The 25,129-nt window shown below is 52.0% G+C and overlaps 1 protein-coding gene across 1 annotated transcript in view; it reads left to right on the forward strand.

The window, feature by feature from the left end:
- Nucleotides 1-25,129, forward strand: part of PEBP4 (phosphatidylethanolamine binding protein 4) — a 242,361-nt gene that overhangs the window by 42,505 nt on the left and 174,727 nt on the right. The window contains exons 2-3 of the mRNA XM_008702074.2: nt 2,634-2,770; nt 9,069-9,195. Coding sequence (XP_008700296.2) covers nt 2,634-2,770; nt 9,069-9,195 — 264 coding nt within the window. The remainder of the gene's footprint in view (nt 1-2,633; nt 2,771-9,068; nt 9,196-25,129) is intronic.

A 25,129-nucleotide genomic window follows, 5' to 3' on the forward strand; every position in this document is an offset into this window, starting at 1 on the left:
CTGATGTTTATTGAGTTAGGAGCTGTTACTTGAAAACTGAACTATCAGAAATAGAGGTGGCCCGTTTGTCAGGCATTCACACGGTAATTTATTAAGCATCTAGACAGCCAGGGACTGTGCTTGGAATGCTGGACGCAGGCTCAGTACAGCCTCCCAAGAAGCTTGTGGACCAGGGGTGGGGAACTCTAGGCTAATCTCTAAGCAAGCAATTACAAAATAATCCATCACAAGCGTATGAGAACAAGGAAAGGAATAAGGAGCTAAGATTCTGTGTAACAGGAATCGAATGGAACCTGGGGGTCAGGGCATTTCTCTGAAGAAATGACATTTCAGCTATCCGCCAAAAGGGGGTGGGAAGTGAGGGCGGTGCATGGGAAGGCCCTGGGGCAGGAAGGAGCTTGAGGCCTGAGTGGAGTTAACCCTTGAGCAGCAGCAGCATGGAGTAGAGAGTCACAGTTAGAGAAGCAGGAAGAGCCAGATCATGCTGGCATTACGGGCTAAGTGGGAGATTCTGGGCTTCATTCCAAGAACAAAGGGAATGGAGGGGGACAACAGAGGGGGAAAGACAGGGCACGGCAGAGCTCCAAGAGGGGGCAGTAGAGGAGAGTGGTAAGGGGCAGGGAGTCTGGAGGCAGATGGCATGGGTTCAAATCACAGGTCTGCCACTCACAATCCATGTGACCACGGTCTGGGTCAGCAAACCTCTCTGTAGCTCAGTCTCCTCCTCTGTAAAATGGGGTAATAATAGGACTTACTTCAGAGGATCATATCCAGAGGATTCAATGATAAAAGTTTGGCTCATCCTGAGTAAAGAAGAACTGCTGACACTGGTAGACTCAGCAGGATCAACCCTTTCCCAGGGCCTCTCCCCCACCTCCAGACAACCCCTTTTGGTGCTAAGAGCTGTTGGCATTCAGGAAAGTTTTGGCTTCTCTAGTGGTTGCCACTTTGAAGACCAGAGTCTCTTGGCCTTGGAAGACCATGCTGGCAACGTTGTCCCCGTGGCTCTGGCTCTCCAGCAAGCTCCATTAGAACAGGGACCGTGCTGACCCAATATCATATCAGGGCCTGGCACAGGGGAGGCACTCAGTACCCACTGGCGAGATGGATTGCGAATGAATGAATGAATGAACGAACAAATGGATGGAGCTGAGGAAGAGTACTTACACTCTGCGTAAGTGACGAGCATTCCCTGGGCGAGGGCCATTCCCGCCTGAGGCCCTTACATACACAGCTTGTTCATTCCATCCGCACAGCCATCTTGTGAGGGGGCTACCAGGAGACACTCCCAGGAGGGGAATGACCTTGGGAATGAGTCCTCTGTGGGGGAGCCCTAGGCATACATCAGGGACTCTAATTATTGAGAAATGTGTTTGAGTTGTCACCCCAAAGAAGGGTTTTGGCTAGAAGTCGGCATCCTGGAAGCAGGAATTCAGCTGGAAAGCAAGCAACGCTCGAAATAGTTTCTCTAAAGCTCGAGCTGCATATACTTTATGGCTATGATCTCATCTTCCTTAGCAAGGCACAGGAGCAACGGGGGCATTTTACTTGTTTTTGAGAGGGAGAAGTGGTGCATCCTAGCGAGGCATAGCCCCCCTACCCCTGCCCCCACCCCCACCCCAGCAACCTGGCGGGGCTCAGAGCAGAACCCAGGCGTCCTTGTTGCCAGCTGGTGGAACGTCCCCCAGCACACCCCCACACCCCATCTCAGAGGAGACAGGGAGCAGATCAACTGGAAAGGCAGTGGGAGAACTGCCTTTGATCTTCTCCCTGCCCTCCCCATTCCCATCGGAGTCCCACACGCAACTTCCTGCAGGCTGCTACCCCCCTTCCTCCCAGCCAGCGCCCGGCAACCGCAAGGCAAGCTGCCCCCTTCCCCAGCAGCCCTGCTGGTTTCTTCTCCAGAGACTATTATTTTGGGTGAGTGCTGAGTTCAGCATTGCGGCAAGGTGCAGCCAGAGGAGCCCTTCTGTCCTCAGCTGGCCCTTTGGAGCTGGCCTCAGGGCCAGGGCCGCCCTAAGTGCAGCGGCCCCTCCTACACAGGGTCACCGCGTCCAACCACCTACCATCCGTCAGACCCAAGGCTGTCAAGGCAGGTGGCACAGGAACTGTGGGCAGGGGACACAGAGCTGTCCAAGGGGCACAGCCTAGCCAGAGCCCTGCTCCTAGAAAAACGACCAAGGTCTTGCTCTCGCAAGGACCCCAGAACCCAAAGTCTGGGATCACCAGCTCCCGGGGTTTGCCTTAAAGCCAAAGAAGCAGGCTGGCCCAAGGCCAGCTGATTGCACATGGGGCGAGTGGCGGGGACAGGACGAGGAGCTGGGGCGACAGGCTTATATAAGCCCTTCTGCCCCGGCCCCCGGGATTAATGGCCAGCAAAGCCCTGCTCCCATGGAGGAGGGGCCTCAGCCGACTGCAAACTGAGTCCGGCTTGGAGCAGGCCCAGATCGTCCCAAGATACCTGTGTCCGGGTGGCAGACTGGCTGCCGGAGCCCAGGCAGCGGCCGCCCTTCTCCTTCTGTTTACCAGAGGTCTCTGTTCCTCCAAGGGGGACCCTGGGGCAGGGACGCGCAGGGTGAGAAGGGCGCCCCCTGCAGAGGGCCCCGCAGCTCTAAAAGCTCCTTCTGTTCCAGGTGTGCGTGGACTGGACAATGAGGCTGGCCGTGGCAGCCCTGTTTCTGGGTCTCACGATGGTGATCACCAGAGACGAGGAGGAAGGCGACCTGTGTCTGTACGAGGCCCTGTCTGACACCGATGCTGTCCTCTGCAAGTAAGGCTGGGCAGGACTCCGGAAAGCAAGGGGGCAGGTCAAAATGGGGCTTGAGATCTCAAGGAGGGGTGTCCCCGGGGGCTCAGGCAGCCTCTGTGGACAGGAAGAGAGTAAGTGAGGCTTCGAGACCACCTGGATGGAGAACGGCATTAAGGAAAGAACTTGAGACGGGATCCTGCCTTCCAGACAGCAGTCTCCCGGCCCCAGACGGTGTACGGACCTGGTCAGCTCCCCTCACACCCCAGGGGCCTCCAGACCTGAGAGGCTGGCTTCACCCTCCCTGCTGGGACCCTGAGGGACCATCGCTCCCTGCAGCCCGGGCTGCTCCCTTCCCCCCAGCAAAGTGGCATTTTAAAGAATAGTGGCAGTTGACAGAGGGCGTGGATTGGTCTCTCCCTGTGTGAGAGGCGGTTGTTTGCCTTCCAGCGACGAGGGCCCAGGAGTGTGGGACAGGTGGGCCTTTTAGGGAGTGTGGCCTCTGGGTGTTGTCTGGAGAGGAGGCCGGGCGTCAGGGGTGGACTTTTTCCCTCCGAGGGCACGAGCCTCTCCCTGCCTCCGTCAGCTTTCTCCTCACTGACCACCAGTTAGAAAAGCCAGTCCCAATTGTCCTGGACCCATGGCTCATCCTGAGGGTGGCCCGGGGCACTTCGCTGCCAACGCCCTTTGCCGGTTTGGTGGCCAAGGAGGCCGGTGTCCCACTAAAGCCATCAGAAGTGAGAGAGTGGGGAAGAACTTTCCTTTCTTACTCTGTCTCCTTGTATACATTTGAATTCTTACAAATGTGACTTTTAGAAAGATAAATAGATGTTTTCTCTTAAAAAGTTAGGAAGCTGAAACCCCTCCTCCCTCCCCAAAAAGGTAATACACACCCTGCTCTTATCAGTACATTTTTAAAACTCTGGTGAAACAATTGTGGGTGAAGTTTTGTGTGGGAGAAGGAGGGAACGTGGCTGCCTCTCACATGGGCTCCAAGCCTCCAGGCGCTCTGCAGAGTGGAACCTTCCCCCGGGGCTGCAGCCATCTTACTCGGGTAGGCAGAAGATCAAGTCCCCAGGAGCTGGGGACGTCAGCTGGGCTGGACCACGATAAGGCCCACGACGGAGTGCCTCTGTGCTTCCCACGTTCTCTGTGGAACACTTAGAAAGTGATGATATGTGTACGGTCACTGGGGGTGACCAGCCTGGGCCCCAGCTGCCCTAGGCTCTGCCCTGCAGACCTCCACACACACACACACACACACACACACACACACACACACGTGCACGCACACACACACGCGCACACACGTGCACACACGCACACGCATGCTGGTGCCCTGCTAGCCTGAGAGCTTGGGGCCTGGAGGGAGCTCGGACGGCTGTATGAGCATCCTCGTCTTGCCGGTGAGGCCGCCCCAGAGATCAAAGAACCTGTTGTCCGCAGAGCTCACACACCTTGCAAGTGGCAGAGCCGGGGTTCAGCCCCTCTTGTCTGACTGTACACTCGACACTCCCCACCTGCCTCTGGCCTCTGACCTTCGTCCAGGGGCTCGGAGCTTCTCAAACTCGAGGAAAGGGGAGTTGTCTTAGTCGACTTCAGGCTGCTGTAACAAAATGCCGGCGCAGGGCACCTCACAAACAGCAGAAATTTACTTCCCATCCTTCTGGAGCTACCAGCAGGGCGTCTGGTGAGAACTGCTTCCTGATTCACAGACCGCTGCCTCCTTACTATGCCCTCGCCTAGTGGAAGGCACCCCCCACTTCCCGATGCTGTCACACTGGGGGCTGGGGTGCAGCCTATGAATTTGGGTCCTTTGCAGGAGCCATTCTCAGGACTGCCTAGAATACACCAGCAGAACCCCAGTTTGAGAAACACGAACTTACCACACTAAGGTCGCTTGGTAGGAAATGTCCCATTATAAACCATCCCCGCAAAACTGGAGGTTTGTCTTCATGACTGCTGAAGATTTTCGTTGGTAAAATATCATCACTAACTGAGAACACATTATGGACACGCCAGCCCCCCAAGGAGGGTCAGTACCTCCTGTGCTAGGGCCCCCCCTCCCCAAGAACCCTGCTCAGCTCAGGCTTCTCGCCTGGCCAAGAGAGCCCCCAGAGAGGCCGCCCCTCCCATGGTATTTAGAGTCTAAAAGGGAATTTTTAAAGTTAGGCCCTCATAGCTGAGGGCACGAATCTAGAAAAGAGGAATTTTATGTCTAGGGACAAGCGGTAGGAAAACACTGCTAAGAGAAAAGCTCTTCCAGAGTAGTACCTTACCTACCCCTGAGGTAAGCCTGAGTAGACCGACAAAAACTGAGATCAGAGCCTGGGTTCGGGGGCGCCTGGGTGGCCGTCAGTTGGGCGGCCGACTCTTGATTTCAGCCCAGGTCATGATCTCCGGCCGTGAGACTGAGCCCCATGTTGGGCTCCATGCCGGGCATGGAGCCTGCTTAACATTCTCTCTCTGTCTTAAAAAACAAAAGACAAAAAACAACTTAGGTTGAGTCTCAGCAGCGAAAGAACCGGTCATCTAACCCGCACGCTTTGGGTGAGTCCGCTCAACAGCCCTCTCCCCCCGCCTCTGCTGGAGGCCCCGAGCTGCCCCCCAAGCCCTCCGGGGGGTGTTGGAAGCTCCACCCCTTCAGAGGGCACGTCCCGTCTCAAGGCAGGGCCGCCTGTCTCACTCACGGCCCTCCTTCCAGTTCTGCCGCGGACAAAACAAGCTTTGTTTCTCTGCCTCCTGACGGCCCTTCAGATGCTGGGATGTCATGCTCTGCCCTCACCCACAGCTCTTCTAAGCTGGGCGTCCTCCTCCATCCTCTGTTCTTCCCTGGGAGCCTGGCTTCTGGGCCCCACTTCTGGAAGTGTCGGTTGGAGACAGACCCATTGCTCTTTCCCAAGGCTGGCGCCCCACACTTGGTCCCTGAGAACCGTGCAGGGGAGGCTGGGGTGCCCACCGAGCCCCCTCAGACCTCCGTGGGCCTTCCTGTCATCCTCGCTTTCAGGCCGCTGCAATTCTGGGCCCTTTGCACAGGGACACCCAGGGAGCAGTTTGCCTCAGATCCGCTTCTTACAATGTTGAAGGGACTTCAGCGACTGTCCTGTCAGACAGAAGCCCAGAGAAACGCAACGACTCCCCGGGGAGGCCGTGGGGCGCAGGGGGAGTCAGACAGACCACTGGGATAGTTCTCCGCGGCCGCACAAATGCATTCAAATGGAGCGGCCGCTCACCTTTGTCGCGTCCCGTTTTCTCGGGGCGGGGTTCAGCGGGGCAGCTCCGGCTCGGGGCCTCTCAGGAGGTCGCCCTAAAGCTGCGGCCTCATCTGAAGGGGTAGACTGGCCGGGCTGGGGTGCTCGGCTCCCGAGCTCGCTGGCGTAGCTGTTGACAGGCCTTGGTCCCCTGCCTGCCACATGGCCTGTGTGTGGGGCCATTCACAACATGGCAGGTGCTTCCCCTGGAGCCAGGCTCTGAGGGGGAGCGTGTGTGAGAGGAGCCCCAGTCTTCTTGCAGCATAATCTTGGAAGTGACATCCTTCTCCTTTCGAAGCGAGTCGCTGAATCGAGCCCCCACTCAAGGGGAGGGTCACACTCAGCTGGGAGAACCAGGGGGCAGGGATCACTGGGGGCATCAGGGACACTGTCCGCCACACCCACGTCCCGTGCCCTCCGTTCACCAACAACGAGACCCTGCGTTAGTTGCCGCCCTTTCCTTGGGTGTCTGTTTACTCATTTGGGAGAGGCTGCTTTGAGGTACTGTCGTATGGGAGGAAGTAATATGTTTGTGATGCCCCGGACCCACTCCCTTTCCCCGGCCCCCATGCAGTGTGAGATGGAGACCGAGCTGGGACCAGAGCCCCCTGCCCTCCCCTCCGCGCTCCCAGGGCCTTGTGCTCCCGGAAGTGCCCCAGCTCTGGGGCTGGAGACAGAACATGCCCCGTGTGACGTACCCCTCGAGCAGGAAGGCAGTGCGAAAAGAAGGCAGAGGTTCGAAAGCGTGTTCGTGCTAAATTCAATGTTCTATTCATTCATCTCAGGCTTGTCCAGATCTGTTTTTAGGCTGATTGGACCATCTGTTTTAATCAATGACACACTTGATCACTGCTATTAATCAACTTTGTGCGGCTCACAAATCAAATAGATTTGCCTTCTGTGTCCTGACCCAAGCCTTTGGTAAAACTGCGAACAGGACGGAGGCCCACACATGCCCCCCCAGCCCTGCCTGCTGTGTGAAGCAACAGGGGCTTTTCCGACACCGGGCTGGCAGTGCCCCACGGTGTGACCAGGGCTGGGGGCACGGACCCAATCCCTGGTCTCCTGGCACCTACCTTTCCAGGGCGCACTCAGTGGCTTGAGGCCCGCTCAGAGAGCATCGACGTGCTGCTTTTGCTTAACTGTTCTAACATTTGCAGCAATTCTACCAGGATAAAAAGAGGAGACCCATTTGTTCCCTGGGGAAGGCCCCTCTGGTCAGACTCTTCGTCTCCGCACAGGTCATGATCTCAGGGTTGGGAGATGGAGCCCCATGTCGGGCTCTGAGCGGACTGTGGAACCTGCTTAGGATTCTCTCTTCCCCTCTCCCCCTACCCCTCCCGCCACATGGGTATGCTCTCTCCTTCTCTCACTCTCTCTCAAAAAAATTTTTGAAAAATGTTGCTGTGAGGAAAAATGAAAACCCATCCCTAAAACTTGTTCAAATGCCATCCAAAGCATGGCATCCAAAAGGAATTACTGTAACCTCACCAAGAGGTAAGAGAAACAAGTGAGCAGAGCAAACCGGAAGCTGAGCTAACCGGCCCGAGGCTCCTCAGGGGTGCTGGCCCGCAGAAGCGCCCGTTATCTGCTGGATGTGGTAGGCTCTGGCTGCCAGCACCCCAGGTGGGACCTCAGGAGCCACCGGAAGGGTGGGACGGGAGGGGAATGTGAGGCTCCCCACCAGGAGGCTGTCCTTGCCTTTCTCCCAGATCCAGAACTTGGGAGTTCCCCCTCCAGATCTGTTCCCTCACTATCTCTTCACTGGGTCTCCTCCAGGCATCACCCCAGCAAGGGAATCGTGGCCAGCTCTGGGTGACCACTGGCAGACGGAGCTGCTCAGCCACGCTGGGCTTTTCAGCAAAGGCTAAGAACCCACCCCTTCTCTGTCAGTGAATCATCTTTTTTTTTTTTTAAGATTTTATTTATTTATTCAACAGAGATAGAGACAGCCAGCGAGAGAGGGAACACAAGCAGGGGGAGTGGGAGAGGAAGAAGCAAGCTCATAGCGGAGGAGCCTGATGTGGGGCTCGATCCCATAACGCCAGGATCACGCCCTGAGCCGAAGGCAGACGCTTAACCGCTGTGCCACCCAGGCGCCCCATGTCAGTGAATCATCTTAACCAAATGTACCCTACAGAGACCCTGGGTCTTGGTGATAAAAAATGACAGAGGGACAGAGAGGAAGGGCAAGTTAAAAAAAAAAAAAGTTGGCACAATGATTTTTTTTTAAATATCTATTTGACAGCCTGGTTTACATCCCTGAGTTTTGGTTACAGGTGAGCCCTTAAGGCTAACCTTGGTGGAGTTATGAGAGCAGCCCTCCCGCTGAAATAGATTCTCAGAGCATTCGTGCTGTTTAGGTCTTTGCAGGAAAAAAGCAGACAAACGGATTCATACTACTGTCTCAGTGATCACATAGTTTACACCCCAGGAGACATTTGCATTTTGAAAGCGCAGGGACTGGTAGGTCGAGAGCCTAGGCTATTGGGCAACGCTTGACCCAAAGGTGGGGGCTATGGAGTTACCCGTGAGGATTGCAGACACGGAGAGGATCTGGATTGTTTAGGGTTGACAGATGCCTGTCTCCGTGAAGAAGGCTGTGCTCATTTGCTAACCCTTTCTTCATTTAAAGAGAACGTTCGTGGAAAGCAAGTGTAAATATTGCTCTTGTAAACCCGATCCTACTTTAAAGACACTGACCAGATTTGCCTCAGTATGTGCGTTCTTTCTGAGAAGCAGATACAGGTGACGGTTAACACCTTCTGACTCCTGATGACACGCTGGTTCTGTCGTAAACACTGACTGCCTTCTTTACTCCTCACGCCAACACTATAAGGAGGTACTGTCAGTGTCCCCAGTTTACAGGTGAACAAACTGAGGCACCAAGAGGTCAAGTAACTCTTAAACCACACTGGTCACACCAGTTAGGTGCCACGACTACTTCATAGCAGGCCTAGGATTTGTTTGCACTCGACTCCACGTTCCCAACGGTGCTAGACTGAAGCATGTGAGCTCTCCAGGCTCTCCCCCAGAACTGACGTGGGCTGACCATCTCCCTCTCTCCATAGGGGCCTTGAAGTTTTCTACCCAGAGCTGGGGAACGTTGGCTGCATGTTTGTTCCTGACTGCAACAACTACAGACAAAAGATCACTCACTGGGCTGAGCCCATAGTCAAGTTTCCTGGGGCCTTGGAGGTAAGTGAGCAAGCCTGGCCTGGAGGAGGAGGGCCATGGGTCTTGGTTTCCCTCTGAGCTTGTTCTTCTGGGCGACTTGAAGCCGTGTGCAGGGCCATCTGGGATGGGTCTGGGGGTCCCAGGTGACGGATGCCATAAGCATGTGCCCTTCTGAGAACAGCCCCATGGCTTTGGAGGAGGTTGGGGTGTGATGGGGGTTTGCAGACGGAGAGCTTTAGTGGGTCTCAGGGTGCTCTGCGGGGACTTTGCCTGCTCCCAGAGTACGTGGAACTCCTCGGTGTACGTGGAGACCAGCTTGTGTGCTTTGGAGACGGCAGAGAGAAGGAGGAGAGAAGGAGTCCTTTCTCAAGGTGCAAGGTGGCTGGGCTTTCAGAATGAGCTTCTCAATGCGGAGGAGCTAGTCTGTAATGGGCAGTGCGTCTCACGTAGGCTAAACAAGCAGAGGGGAGCATCCTGACTCCATCATTGCAATACGAAACACATCTCAGCATTTGCTCACACATGTCTGAAATAGAAAACTGAAGCATTTTTAGGAATTGGAAAAAACGATTCTTTCTACTGGGAAATGCTAGTACTATCTTGTTCTGGAAGCTTCCTGGAGTTTGGGGATATAGTAAGCCTGGGGGAGGGCCATGGAAGTGGGACTGTGGCTGCTGCTTCCAGCGGCCAGGCCAGGTCCGGGGGCACTGCTCTAGTGTTCCGGTCTCTGTTTCTTTCTTCCTTGACTCCTGGGTCACACTGAGCCCCCGAAGTGTCAGCAGTGGAGGGTGACTCTCGCTTCATCTGCGGTATTTTACTAGGAGGTGCCCAGGTCAACCTACATACAAGGACTGTGATGTGGCCAGGAATCAGGCCACAAATGAGTGGAGACAGAAGGGCCACGGTCAGGATGTGACCCCTTGCACACCACGCACACAGCCTTCTGGTCCCCTCCGTGCGCCGCAGCAGGGAGAGGCCACTGCGGGCTCTTCCCCTCTGTCCGTCCGCCCTGGGGACTGTCAGTGCTGCTGTTGATCAGGCCTGATGGCGGTCAGGACAAACACAACAAAACAGCAAGTTCTGGGGTGGGGGGTCCTCAGATGTAGAGGGTAGATTTTTCTCTCTTTCTGGAACTGTTCACCCTCAACCCTCCCAAGCCTCACACACATGACCATGCATGCACATGCATGTGCACACATGCACCTGTCAGTCTCCTCCCTGGGGACACTTGGCCGGGGTCACACTGGTGGACATGTGGGAGAAACAGACGAAACATAGGCCACTAAGATTCTAACACTTGGATCAGGATGGGGAGGGCTGCAGAAGCGGGGCAGGAGCCCAGTCCTTTAGGGAAGAGAGAGTGCTGCTCCTGGGACAAGTTGCTCGACTTCGCCATTAATTCACTTGTCCTTGGCTCTGCCACTGAAGGAGTAATGAGGTCGAACCAAAATACTTTCGCAGCCCAGTGACTGTCCCAGAAGGGATTCTCAAAGGTCTCCACTCTGTGTGATATTATAGCAGATGTCCACTAGATGGCAGTGCAGACTTTCTGAGTACCTGGTGTACTTGGTTTGAAGCAAGGTGGGGAGTGTGCATTTGATTCCGCGTGGTCCACACGCATTGTCCTGGGGTATAGGCGTGGAATGCAGAGAAGACCTCACCCCCACCAGGTCATGAAATTTCCCACCCTGTCTCAGTCTAGAGGCGGGATGAGGGAGAAAACCTGGAGACTTATGAGGGACACAGAGCTGTGGTTAAGAAAGCCCTGAAGGGTAGAGATTTCACAGAGAAAAAATTGGAAACAAAGGAGGAAAAAGTAATATTCTACTACTATAGAAGTCGACTTTTTTTTTTTTTTTTTTTGGAAATTTAACCGATGTTTGACAAGGCAGATTCAGTTAGAGTTCCCGAAAAACACCATTAATTGAGACTTTATACTGGATACTATTTATGTGTCATTTCATTTAAAGTTTTCATCAGGTCTGCAAGTGAAGTATTTCTTTAGTTGAGACTGTTAGTAGCAAGTGACAAAAGCCAGTTCCAACTGGCTTATGCCAAAGAGGGAAGAAATTGTTGGTTCACAAACTGAAACTCCAGGGATAGCTTCAGGCATGGCTGGATCCAGGTGCCCAACAACGCCACCAGAAATCTATTTTTCCCTGTTCTCTACTTTATCTTACGCTGGTTTTATGTCTGGATAGACTCTTTCCTTGTGGTGGCAAAGACAACCCCATCAGCTTCAGATTTGTGTTATCAGTTTATCAATCCCCATGGGAATAGATTGATGCTTTTCAACCATTAAAAACCCCAAGATTTGTCCTGCTTAGATCACATGCCTATCCTTGAACTAATGACCCTGGGTAGCCCCAGAAGAGAATGGTTCCTCCAAAGGAGAATCAAGATGCTAGTTATCAGAAGGGGAGAAAGATATTGGGTCAGAAAAACGAGAGAAATTCCTGTGGAAGGAATTAATCAGAGCAAGTCCAGAGCTGGAAAGTGGCAGAGCCAGGGTTTAAACCCTGACCAACTCCAAAGGCTTGAGCACTGGCCCACTGGCAATGGCCCTCAGGGCAGACATCAGGATGCTGGTACTACTGACGAGGGCTTGCTGAATGGAAGCTTTCCTGGGACAGAAAGCAGTGATTGCTAAGGAGGGTGGTGGTGAAGAGGAGACAGGACAATGGGAAGGGCCAAGGACAGTGGGAGATGAGAGGATGGGTAGAGCTTTCCTGAAGGGGTAGAGGGAGCAAGCACCTCTAGAGAGAGCAACTGGTAAAGTTGGAGAGGAAGTGGATGCTATCTGGGAATAGGGTCTCTCAAAAGTGCAGGCAGGGGAGCCCTTAGTGACAGAGAAGAGGATGGAGAGTGTTCCCTCTGGGCCTAGGGCCTGATGAGAAAGGGCAAGCAGGTAGCAACCAGCTATGTGGGGACAATGCCTTGTCTCAAAGGTGATTAAAGCAATGCCACCAAAGCAGCAGCTGCCAGGGGGCATGCCTTGGGAAGCTCCCTCTCCCCCTGTCACCAAGCAAGCCCCAAGGCCCTGGAAGGAGGGGTGCAGTGGACCGGGACAGTGCCTCTGTGCCTCCCAGAGGTCTTCCTGCCTGCACACTGTTGCTCAGGCCACTTCCCATATCTGGACCCTGCATTCTGGGACACTCTGACCACAGCAAAATGCTTCTTCTAAGAAGCCTTCCGTGACTGCCTCCCTCTTGGCCCTCTCTTCATCCCTGGCTGGTCTCTTCTTTGAGCTTTTTAAATGTCCCCTATCCACCAGACCTAGCATTTACTTCCTCTGGCTTGTATTGTGGTGGCTTATTTCTATCTCCCAGAGCCTTGGCCAGTGTATAAGCTCTAAGAAAGTAAGACCACCCACAGCCCCTTACCAGCACTGCAGACCCCACGTTGGCTGACCAGGTGAGTGAGTAGAGAATGAATGAATGGACACCTCCTGCAGTGTGAACTGTGAGATGTGTGAGTCCCATGGTTTGCCTTTTAAGCTGCTGGGTGTCTAGGTAAGCCTGGTGGACCCCAAAGCCAGCGCTAGTCTCTCCTCCACCCAGCGTGGGTGGGGGCTTGTGGCTAGGAAGGGGAAAGCCTGGAGACAAGTCCAGCGGGTTTCCCAGAAGGCAAAGTCGTGCAGGGAGATGTGGATGGTCCCTGCGCCAACAGCCCTGAGAGCTGAGAGAGGTGTCGAAATAAGAAGAAGCTTTCTCCCTGGGTGCTTTGACAAACATTAAGAGGCAAACGTCTTAAAACGCATCCCTTCTCAAGACGATGCAAACTGAAAGGCCCCTGAGAAGCTTCTTGACGGAGGCTTATTCTTCACCTTGAATTTAACCAGCTGGAATCCTTTTGAAGTGAAGAAATTGCCTTTAAGTGGGGGAATGTACATTGCATTAGAGAGAAGGAACAAGGAGTCCTGCTGTCCCTTGGGTTTCCAGGCAGGCTCTGCTCCTTTCTCCTTCCCAGAAAGCAGGAGACTCTGAGCATCCTCGTCCTGGCTGGGGTGGGCAGAGCCCCACGCCACCCTGGGCCTGCAGCGTCTGTGTTGCTGCCTCCTGGGGGCCACCTCCTTGCCTTCACGGGCCCAGAGCAGGGACACAAGTCAGGACATAGATGGCAGCGTCACAGACTCTCTGTGCTGAAAGAGACCTGGGAGCTAACTAGTCCGCCTCCCATCCTTCTCTTTACACACAGAACAGAAAAATCAGGGCTGCTGCGATCACAAAATGATTAGTAGAGGCGGGACATAGGGCTCCTGACAGCCAGAGTAAGGCTGGTTAGAGCAGCCCCAGATGGACGGGGCAGATTCGCTCATCCGGGGCCAGAAGGGGCAGAAGAGGAGCATGAATTCATGCAGGGGGCAGCCAAGTGCATGTGTTCCAAGGGCAGCAGCCAGGCACGATTTAGTGTTAGGCATATGAAGCGATTCACTTAACACATATTTATTGAACACACAGACACCATGTTAGTGCCTTGAGGTCAAAAACAAAAGGCGCCACCACGGAGCTCCCAAACTAGGTGGGGAGGCAGACAGGTGGCTGGCAAATGCAGGGTCGTGTGGTGTCAGTGCTGTGATAGAGGAGCTGCAGGTACCACGAGGACGGGGCAAGGCAGCCAAGCTGAGTGGCAGTCAGGGGAGGCCTCCAAGAGGAGGTGACCGGAGCTGACCTGTGGACGGTGAATAGGCAAAGCATGAAGGGGGGCCCCAGGAGGGGCTGGTGAATGCGATCAGGTTAGCGAATCAGGAAGGTCACCGTGGCAGTGCAGGTGGAAGAATGGAAGAAAGAGGAGGTTGGAGGCAGGGAGGGCACCCTGCTGAAGCACTCAATCTAGGTGAGGGCATAAGCCGTGGCATGGACTTTGAGAGGTATAAGGAAGTGACATCCATAGGCCTTGGTGACCGGAGGAACCGGGATAGTGGCAGAGAGAGGGTTGGTATGACTCTTGGGTTTCTGTGACGGTCAGACAGGTAAGGGTGAAGCTGAGGATATAGCCTGTCCTCTAAAACAAGACGCTTTGGAGAGTGAAGGGACATGCGGTGGATGATGATCAGCATGGCAGGGGTGATAGGGCACTGTCCCATTACTACGGCTTCCTGCAGGGGACACAAGAGAACTAGATGTACAGGGACAAAGGCCAGTGGCAGCGACTCTGCAGACGCTGAATCTGAGGACCCTATGTACGCCCGGAGGCAGGTGCCCCATGAGTCTGCTGAGAAGAGCAGGCAGGGCCGGAGGCCTAGATTTGGGTCCTCAGTGTCAGGGGGTGGAAAGTGGAAGCTTTGAGGTGGCGGGACTCACTCGGGGGGAGGATACAGAGTGGTCACCTGCAGCTGGCCGGAAGAGGTCAGACAGGCATGGGAAAAAGTGTACCAACCTAACCCAGCCAGCTGTCGGCAAGCCCTGTCAGGGAGAGAGGAGTGAATGCGAAGAGGACACGGCGGGGCGGGCACACAGACCGGAAGTGTGCAGGGAGACAAGGGGCACCTGAGCTATTGAAATGCTGGCAGGAAAGAGCCAGTGATAAAGGCAATGCCCCTTGCAGCAGAAATTGGAGCTAACAGGCCCACTGGGGAAGTTCACATCTGAGAAGAACCACGGGGGTGGTAGAGGTCAAACAAAGGGCAAGAGATTTCCAAGTTCCTCAGAGGTCAAGGGTGGGACCTGCAGAAGAAGTTTCCAGAGGCCCCAGGCCTGGGCACGGGGGTGAGCAGGAAGAGGAGGGAGAGGCAGGTGTGCTCATGGTGCCAGAGGTGGTCACCCAGGTCACCAGGTGAGGGGTCTCCCAGACTGCCAGACCTGTGAGCCGGAGCGCAGGCAATAGTGCCCCTCATACAGAGATAGGATGCTATCTGGAGGCTGGAAGGGCTTTGGGTGTGAATGTGAGAAGTGCACTTTATGGGCATCCCAGACAGAGGTCAGAAAGGTGCAGGGCCAGAGAGGCAGGGATGGAATGGGATGGCCGCCAGGCTCAGACTTGGGGTAGGACAGGGGGGTGGGAGAAGCAGCTGCAGGGCCAGGTTGGGGAGAGCCATTAGATTTGGCAAATTCCCTGGCCCGACTCCTGAGGATGGAGAGAGGAGTTCCAGAACGGGGGGCTGGGAGCAGATGGTAAATCCAGGACAGGGTGAGGGGTTCAGCGAGGCTCCGAGTGGTAGGGGGAACTCATGACCTGCAACCCTAAGCCAGGGCCTAACCTGCGACACAGTCTTAGTAAATGTTATCCATTGTCATCGTAAGAGACAAGAAGGTAGTCTGAAGAGTACAAGGCGCAGAAGGATTTGGGCTTCTGGAGGGTTAGAGCGGCAATGCTCATCACCATTTCTAACCCTTGCAGCCAGATTTTGAGGTTGCAGAGAAACTTCTCATGTAGGATTTCACACGATCCTCCTCACAGTATTGGGATTGGGCTGAGTAGGGATTATCCCCATATTGCAGATGAAGGGCCCTCCCAAGGTCACACTTGCCAAAGCTGGAAAGTAGGAGAACCAGCCTTAGATCCCTTCCGGTCCACTCTTTTTCGGCTACGTAATTTTGCCTCTTGACTCCATCTGGATACTTGAAAACGGATGGGGTTGCAGATAGTTTCATACCTAAGCGTCTTTGCTGCCAACATTTTTGCTGCACAGCTAATTGGCTATCAGGCAATTTTGCTGCAAACGCTAAAAACATGAAAAATAAAAGAGGGACATTCATTAAAAATGACATAATGAAACATGAAGAACGAATAACAAAATTAAAAAGACTTTATTGTGAAATATAAAATATTTGAATGTATTAAAAATGCATAGTGCAGATTCATGACGTCTCTACACATACTGATTTTGTGGATTGTACCTAGGTTCTTGTCTTCAAAGTGGTATCATACATTTTTTTTCTTGTTGATTGGTCTCCTTTTTCAGCCTCACGCTTTTTCTCTTTTCACTAAAATTTCTCCTTCATTAAGAGAGGTATCGTTTCCCAAATACGAGGATGCACATCCGGAGCTGAGCTTTGTATGACGAGGTGACAGCCTTCTACACTGCTGTTTCCTTATGGCCTCTGGTCCCATGTCCACTGATGGATGTTCCAAACTTCTATGAGAAATGTGGGTTGAAAACTCTGCGTCACTGTATGGACGGCTACGAGGGCTAAGATTACATAGGATAAAATGCAGCAGTAAAACCTAACGGTCAAAAACTGTCTGCCCGTGACTTTTCATCTTTTACGGCAAAGCTGCCTTACGGCCGATTACTTCTGCGGCCAAGATGGGTGCCGCCGAGATGCTCACGGCGGAGGAGGCGGGAGTGGCCCCCGTGTCCGCGCTGGACTCGGGGGCCCTTTCCCGCGTCGGCTGGCTGGGGCAGCTCGGAGGCCTCCTGTCTGCCACTCCGCCGGTCACTGTTGCGCGAGCCGGGGACACAAGCGAACACGAGCCCCGGCCCTGCCTGCCAGCCGCAGCGCCTCGTGAAGGTAAGAACCGGCATGGCTGTCGCTGTAGAAAGAATGACCTCGGAAGTGCTTGTGCCTCTGGGGTTTTGCTCCTGGGCGGCTTCATTAGGAAGCTTCTTGGCCTTGATCTTTATTTCCAGTCCTCTTTCTCCTCCCACCCACCTTTCCTGTCGTTACACTCACTGCTCCAGGGTTTGCAAAACCTCTGGTCAGACCCGAGCCTGACCTTCCCGGAGCTTGTTAATCAAGCCGCCTGTCCCCGTCCACAGCGGTGCTCCTCCAAGCTCAGGCAAACAGGGTGTTTGCTCGGTGGTTGGGCAGATGATGTTGGCTGAAAGCTTCCAGTCAAGTGTGGGGAAACAGGTTCCAGATGTTTTTCAGATCAAATAATGTTTCTTTGAAAAAAAAAAAAAAACTGTGTGGGCCGCTCCTCGGAGGGGGCATGTGGGATCTGAAAGAGAGTTCACTGGGTTTGTATCCTGGTTTTAAAAAAAAGGTCATTCAGCAAGTGTCTGTGTGGGGCACTTCGTGTGTGTGGGATCTGTTCAGAGCCGACGGTCAGGGGGTGTGAGCAGAGGTTTCATGGATTTCAAAATAGCTGCCCGGCCCTTGTGGGAGCCATTTGGAGAGACGAATAATTGAATTTTGAATGTACAGTAGCTTGTTGCCTGTTCTCACTGGAAAGAAAAGATGGTGTGGCCTGAAGAGCAGTGCAGAGAAGGGTTTTGAGGCTGTTTGAATGAGTGATGATGTTATTTGTTAACCCTTGCAGTCTTGGGGTGGGGGTGGGGTGGGGGAGAAGGAGGTGAAGGGCCCTCCACTGGGTGGAGCAGCTGGCAGGACGCAGTCCCATCTCACTGTCTTACCAGTGTACCCTCAACGCCGGCCAGCACATTGTTCTGTGTTAGATCCCATCTGGCCCTAACTGCAGCCATGTGGGCCAGGCGGAGCAGACTCTGTTCTACAGACGAGGAAACAGCAGCTCATGGGAAATTATCTGTTTAGGTTTTCATAGACTTTATTTTTTAGAGAAGTTTTAGGTTCACAGAAAAATTGAGTGGCAAGTACAGAGATTTCCTATGTGCCCCTTGACCCCCACACAGGCATCCTACACTATGAACATCCCCCACCGGAGTGGTACATTTGTTACAGTTGGTGAACCTACACTGACACGTCGTTATCACCTACAGTGCCTAGTTTACCAAACGGTTCCTTCTTGGTGTTGTACATTGTATAGGTTTGGACAGATGTATATGACATGTATCCATCATTATAGTATCAGACAGAGTAGTTTCGCTGTTCTAAAAATCCTCTGTGCTCCGCCTACTCATCCCCCAACTTCTGGCAACTACTGATCTTTCTGCTCTCTACATAGATTTTGCCTTTTCCAGAATGTCATAGTTGGAATCCTACTGTATATAGCTTTTTTGGATTAATAGCATAGACTACCACCCGGGCCTCCTGACTCCAGTGCCAGCACCTTCTTCACCACACAAGGGTTTGGCAACATTACCCATCCTGGCCCAAGACAGTGGCCAGTCATCCTGTGGCTTAGCTCCCTTTTTTGGGAATTGTGCTTCCCTCAACTGGAGGTTTCTGCTAAGTCTTTGGAGTGGGCAGGATCCACTCACTCCTGCACCTGCTGTCAGCCTGGGCGTTCCCACCATTTTGTTTCTTGTCTGTCTCTCCAACTAGAATGTAGACTCCCTGAGGGCAGAGTCCTTTGTATGCTTGGAGACAGCAAGAAATAGACAGTTTTTGTGCAATGAGATCTGTGCTATGATAGGGAGCTAAGGGCAGGATGCTGGCAGGGGAGAGCAGGTATCTCTTGGTAACAAGATTCTAAGCGTTCCAGTTTTTAAAGCACTTTCCCTTATCATGACAGTTCTTATCTCTGATCAGTCCCGAGAGATGGGCCAGGCAGGTGTCTCTGCCTTCCCTAAGGATCCTTGGCCCAGGGATGGCCAGAAAAGGCAGACGCTCAGCCTCAGAGCCCAGACCCCATTTGGGCCTCCTCACAGCCTTGTGGACGTTAGCTTGCCCTAATGCACCGATGTGTTAAGTGGAGTGATGAAGCCCGGGCTCGAATCCCTGCCTCCTCTACTGTGCTCTTCTTTCCCGCACCTCCTACATCCCTGTCGTCCCCAAGCATTTACTACGTGGCCACACTTACTATTTTCTACGTGGTCGGGTTCTGTGCTAAGTGCCCCATGAGGTATGATTACCTTCATTTTCCAGGCCAGGAAACTGAGGCACAGAAAAATTTCAAAGCTCACGAGTGACAGAATCAGGATTTGAACCCAGGTCTGTATGGATTCATCCCCCTGAGAGTAGAAGGCAACCTGCAGTGTGCCCCAAATGACCTGAGCTGTTTCCAACTGCCGCCTCAGCCATCCAGCTCCAGGTCCAGGGAAGAAGCCAGCCCCTAAGGCAAGCAGGGGAGGAATAAGTAGGAGAGTTCCTCTTGTTCCATTACCTCCCTTTACAAATGGGCCTCACAGTATCAAATAACTCAGCAAAGTGAGAGATAAGGGTGGGACATGGGGGCATGCAGGGGTGTGCACAAATCAGAGACCCTTGGTTTCTTCCCCATCTCTAGGTCTGTACTGCTAACCTAAGGGAGAACCAGGGTAAGCCAGCAGACATTCTAATTTCCATGTTTGAGTTCTTTCCATTGCAATTGGGAGGGCAGAGCGCCCATGCCCATGGCCTAGAGTGCTAGAACTACCCTGGGCAGAGGCAGACAAGGCCTAGAGGGGATGAGAAGGGAAGAGGGCCAGGCCAGTGGCTCCTAGGCGTGGTTCTCCAGGCCCTGAATGTGGGAAGGCGTAGATAGCCTCCTGCTGTCTCCTGGGGCTGCAATTGCAAGAGTGAACACCAGAGGGAGACAGGTGACTGTCGTCCTGCTCCAGGCAAGGCGAGCCCACATAACTGGCCAGGAAGGCTTTGCCCAAGCTGGGCAGACAGTGGAGACCTACCCAATAATGGAGAAACAGAGGGTCCTGGATTTGGATTGAGTGTGCACGCCTCTTCACCCCTTGCCCCATCTCTCCCTTTGCCAGTTGGTTGTAGACATGCCCTTTACTCAAATACAAATATCCTTGGACTGGAATTCCTTAAACCAGGGGTCACTAATTGGAAAAGCCCTCAGGAGCCAGGCCCTAATTAGGTGCGTGAAATGCACAGTTGGAAGGAAAGCAGGGCCAGGCAGACCCGCTTGCTCTGAGAATCCTCTCACATCCCACCTGGCATTAAAAGGACTTTTACAGTTGTGCTAGTTGTCCTCTGCTCATCCCCAGTTTTCCCTGACCTGCAGAAACTATTCAACCTTCTGAGGATGCCTGGTCCAGTGGGAGTGAGAACCGCTGGGTGTCAGAGCTACTCCCTTAGTTTAGAGAGCACTCGGAGCCTGCGGGGTTCGTAAGAGGAGCAGCCAGGCTGGGCTTTGCGCAGACCTTGTCTTACATCCTAGCTCTGTTGCTCATAACTCTGTGACCTTGGATCTTCTCACTAAGATTCCTTTTCCTCACCTTAAAACAGGTATAATATCCATTTCTGGGTTAGACCCAGTGGTCATTTCTCAATCGTAATCCTTCTGGTCTGCCCAGCATCATTTGACCCAGTTGGTCACTTCCTCCTCCTAGATACCCCTGCCTCCCACACTCTCTGGATTTGCCTACACCTTCTATGGTTCTTCACTTCTCAGTCTCCTTTGCTGGCAGCTGCTCCCCTCCCCAACCTCTTGGTATAGGATATCCCAGGCCTCAGTGTTTGGTCTTCTCATCTTTTTCTACACTTTCTCCCTTATTGTCTCATCCAAGGTCATGACTTTGAAGTTTTCTCTGTGATGTCCTAGTCACATGGCCACTGGGGTATCTCACAGACCCCTCAAATGCAACATGTCCACCCCCAAGTGCCCACTCTCCGCAAACCTGCTCCATCTGCTGTATTTGCCATCTCAGCAAAGAACAACCCCGGCCTTCCAGCTTTGTTGCTTAAACATATTGGAGTCATCAATAACTGCTCTTGCTCTCCCATTATACATCCAGTCCACCAGGAAACCCTCTTGGCTTTGCTTCCAGAATATATCCAGAAGCTGAGCACTTCTCCTCTCCTCCACTGTTAACACCCTGGCCAGGGCCAGCACCCTCTCTACCTGGGTTATTACAATAACCACCTAACTTGTCTCCCGGCCACCATGTCTGCTCCAAACCCCCAGCGTATTCTCGATACAGCAGCCAGGATGAGCCTTGAAATCTGCAAGTCACATCAGTTTACTCCTCTGCTCAAAATCCCTCCATTTCTCCCCCGATTCACCTGAGTAAGAGCCACAGTGCTCCCAATGGCTTACAGAACCCTAGAACCTGGCCCACTTCACATCTCTGACCTCAGTTCCTACCATTTTTTGCCTTGTTCACCTGGCCTCCTTTTTTGTTTCTTGCCCACACCACGCATGCCTTGGGCCCTTTCTCCTTATATCTCTGTGGCACACATCCTCACCTTCTTCAGATCTCTGCTCCAAGGTCATCTTCTCAAGGAGGCCTTCCCATCTCCAGCCCTGATACTCCTGAGCCCCCTAATCCCTCCCCACTTCTTTCTATCATATTTATACCTTCTAACCTATGTACAATATCTTCATTTTTCTTGTTTGTTCATTTGTTTTGTCTACTCTCACCCCCCACCCCACAGCTAGGATGTAAGCTTCTTGAGGGCAAGAATCTTTGGTTTATTCACTAGTCTATCCCACGTACCAGAGGAGTTTCTGTCACATGGTAGGCACTTAATATTTGTTGAATAAAAGTTATTGGATAAAGATTATGAGAGATCATGTATTTATAGCCTTCAGTGCTGACACAGGGAGCATTCAGTAAATGGTGGTGATTCTAATCTTCTCTCGCGTCCAGGTGACTAGTGCAGCCTGCAGCATGACAGCCGAGGCAGGGTGACGGCTGGAGGACATGGGATTCAAGATAGAGGGTTGTACGGGTTTTTTTTTAGGGGTTTAAGGAGAGAAAATGGGGGTGGGGAGATAGAAGGGAAATATTTTATGCCTGGTTAAAAAGGAATAGATCTACAAGGCTAGACCCAGGGGTCTGCAGATAGTAGACACTCAGTAAACCTGTGGGATGAATAAACAAACCCCTTGGCTTGTTAGTACAAGTAGAGTTGACTTTGGAAACTGAGCAAAGACACTCAGTAAAAAGTTTTGGGGGCTGGACTGAAATAGTGATGACAGAAGGCAGTGATCGCCTGAGGCTGGACAGAGGGGGCAGCCTGCAGCAACCTCTTCCCGGGTGCTGGCTGGAGGTAGTCACCCTGTGCTCAGGAGGCCACATCCCACCTGGTACTTATCGCCTCTCAAGCCCTTGGGGGGCTGGACAAAAGAGACCGTCCACATCTCTGGGAAGCTGAAGTCCCAGGCTCCTCCTTCCCTCAGGGTCTCTTCATGAGAACTTGGTATTCGAGGATACCCAATACCAGCAGAACTGCCTCTGGCTTCGTCTTGCAAATAGAGTGATAGTTAATTTCAGGTTTGGAATCCAATCCCCTGATTTTTAACGTGCTAAGACTGGAGCTGCTCACCAGCTCTCCATACATCTGGCACTCCCCATCCTCCACCTCCCCCATCTCGGATGGGAAACAGAGCCACGTGAGGTGCACCTTTTCCAGTGTGTAATCGCAGAGCAGCTATTCATTTCTTCCATTCACTAGCAAAAACCCGGGGCCCCGTGGAAAGCTGCCTGCCAGGCTGAGCGCTCCTGGAAGGCAGGAGCGGCAGACAGGTCAATTCCTGCATTTCCCTGGCAACCATCTCTGACCTGACTCCAGACTTAGGACTGTTGGATGAGCAAATTCAGACCCCACCTCTATGTGAAATCCAAGGGAGTTAGAGCAGTCAATGTTAAAACAAGCCACACAACCATGAAATAGCTGGAAAAGCAGCATACAGGTGAATATTTCTCTGGTCGCAGGGCGGAGAAGGTCTGTCTAAGCATAAAAATCAAAGGACAAAATCATAAAGGAAAAGAAGGATGGATGTGAGTTACAACAATATTTGAAACTTCTACACTTTAGAAATGCCGTAAACAAAATAAAAATCCAGTGACAAACTGAGAGAACATATGTGCCACAAATATGGCAAAGGATTATTATCTTTATGCATAAGGAGCTCTTATAAATCAATAAGGAAAAGATGAATACCCCAAAGAACTAGAGGGCAAAGGATATATAGGTGATTCCAGAAACAGGAAAATTCATTAAAAATGGAGGGGCGGGGAATGCTTCAATGAAAGGAAAATGTAATTTCTATTAGTACAGACTTCGTTTAAAACCAACCAAATTTGCAGTTTGGGCTTTTTGTTGTTGTTGTTGGGTTTTTTTTTTTTTTCTTTTTTGAAGAAGAATATACGTTACAGGCAGAAGTACAAATTGCTTCAACCTTTCCAGAGGGTGATTTGATAATGCGTATTAAAATCATTAGCATGTTCATTGTGTTTGAACAGTAATTTTAGTTCTACGAATTTATTCTAATCTGATTACTTAATCAGATACATACACACGAATTTATGTAAAAGGCTGTTCATTGTAGTATTATTTAAAATAGCAAAAGAAAAAAAGAAAACCAAGTAAATGTTCAACAATAGATTGGTTAAGTAGAATACGTTCTATCCATATGAAAACGTACCACTAGCCATTAAACATCATGTTCACAATGAATATTTAAGGCTATCAGGAAGTCTTACAATATATTTTTAAATGGAAAAAACCAAATGATAAAACAGTAATTTCACTACAGTCTCAATTTTCAAAAATTATATCTTTTTATGCATGAAAAAAAACCCTAGACGAATGGAGAATACATCAAAATGTTGACATTGGATCACCTCGAGTGGTGGGATTAAGGGTGATTTTTATTTTCTCCTTTACACTTGTCTGTAATTTCCATATGTTCTCCAATGAACATGTATTACTTTAATAATAAGAAAAAAATGCTATTTGGGGAGAAAAAGAGTGAATGCTAAGAGGAAAAGCTTTAGCTACCCAAATGGTCTGAGTGCTGGTTGCTGTGGAAACTGTAACTTTGAATTGCCCAACTTTTTGTGAATTACTTCCCTGCTCTGCAGGGTTAGTGCTGGGGCTGGATTCAGTGTTATTCGGGTGTGGGCATGTTGCCAGGGGGGTGGTAAAAGTGGAGGGGCCCTGCCCCAGGCAAAGGTCCCCAAGGAGGGTCCTGGGTTTCATTCTGTCACCCTCTTCCCTTCCAGGTGTCCTGCACAAGCTGCCCTGTGTGCCCTCGGGGTGGGGAGCCCGCGAAAAGCCCCCTGCTTCCCTTCATAGGGCTCCCCAGTGCCTCTGTCGAGTATTTGGTTGTTCTCATGAATCAGCCTTGCCCTGCTCCCAGCCTGGTATCTAAAGATGGGGTCCCAGCAGTGGTGTGGGGAGATAGGGCAAGTGGCTTTCTTTTCCTTTTTGTGTCAATGATAAAGATGGGGATGTGACCGAGTCCCAGGGACATTTGCCCTAAGTGTAGCCTTTAATAAAAATCCCAATCTTGGCTTGAGCCTTGACCACTTGCCATCTTGCCTTCCTTCTTTTGGCCACCTGGCAAGCAATTCCTGCACTGAAGGGAAGACAGGGATGAAGCACTAGCCCCAGGGCCTTTCAGGAAGCTGAGAGGCTGGGTACCCTGAGTGCAAAGTCACTTTCATATGCCTATTCTCGGAATGAATGTCTCGCTGCCATTTGTGAATCCTGTTCCGAGCTCTAGGGTGTGGAGAACTGGTTGATTTATAGATCGAGGCAGCCACAAGTTGGAATTTTAAAAAGCAATGTGTCCTTTGAGCAGGAGCCCGGGCTGGGGGCTTTGCAGGCTGTCGCTTTGTCCCAGGGACCAGATGGAACTTGTTTTTCTGTTCACTTGGGGGTTTAACCCTTCGTGCACTCCCTCCCCTACAGCCCCATTCAGGAGTCGCTGCCTTTGAGGCCAGGAGTCAGCCATAAGGGAGAATCCACGTATGTGAGCCTCAGTGATATTTATTGAAAATGCCTCATCTTTTCAATCCCGTCTCTGCCGGATCATTTTGTTTTATTTAGCATTCACTGGCATGTGCCAGGCACTGTTTTAAGCACTTTAGAAATATTAACCCATTTACTCTTCACAACCATTATTATCCCTGTTTTACAGGTAAGTATACTGAGGCACAGATAGGTTAAGCTACTTGCCTAGAGTCACACAGTTGGCGGGTGATGAGGCCAGGATTTGAAGCCCAGCTGTTTGGTTCTCAAATCTGTGTATTTAATTACAAAATCATGGCTGCCTCTCAGCAGGTAAATGAATTCTGTTCTTAACAATTCAGAGCTTCTGAGGGTGATTCTCTCCACTTAAACTATGGGAGCATAGGGACCATCAGAGTGATATGTCCCAGGGGTTTGTGCCTGAAATATCACTGCCATCCTGGGTGTGTCTGACCTGTTACCCCCGTGTTGCCTTCAGGCACATCAGGCTGCAAAACCCCTATTTC

This window comes from Ursus maritimus, unplaced genomic scaffold, assembly GCF_017311325.1.
Source record: "Ursus maritimus isolate PB19 unplaced genomic scaffold, ASM1731132v1 scaffold_11, whole genome shotgun sequence".
In the NCBI taxonomy this organism is placed as follows: Eukaryota; Metazoa; Chordata; class Mammalia; order Carnivora; family Ursidae; genus Ursus; species Ursus maritimus.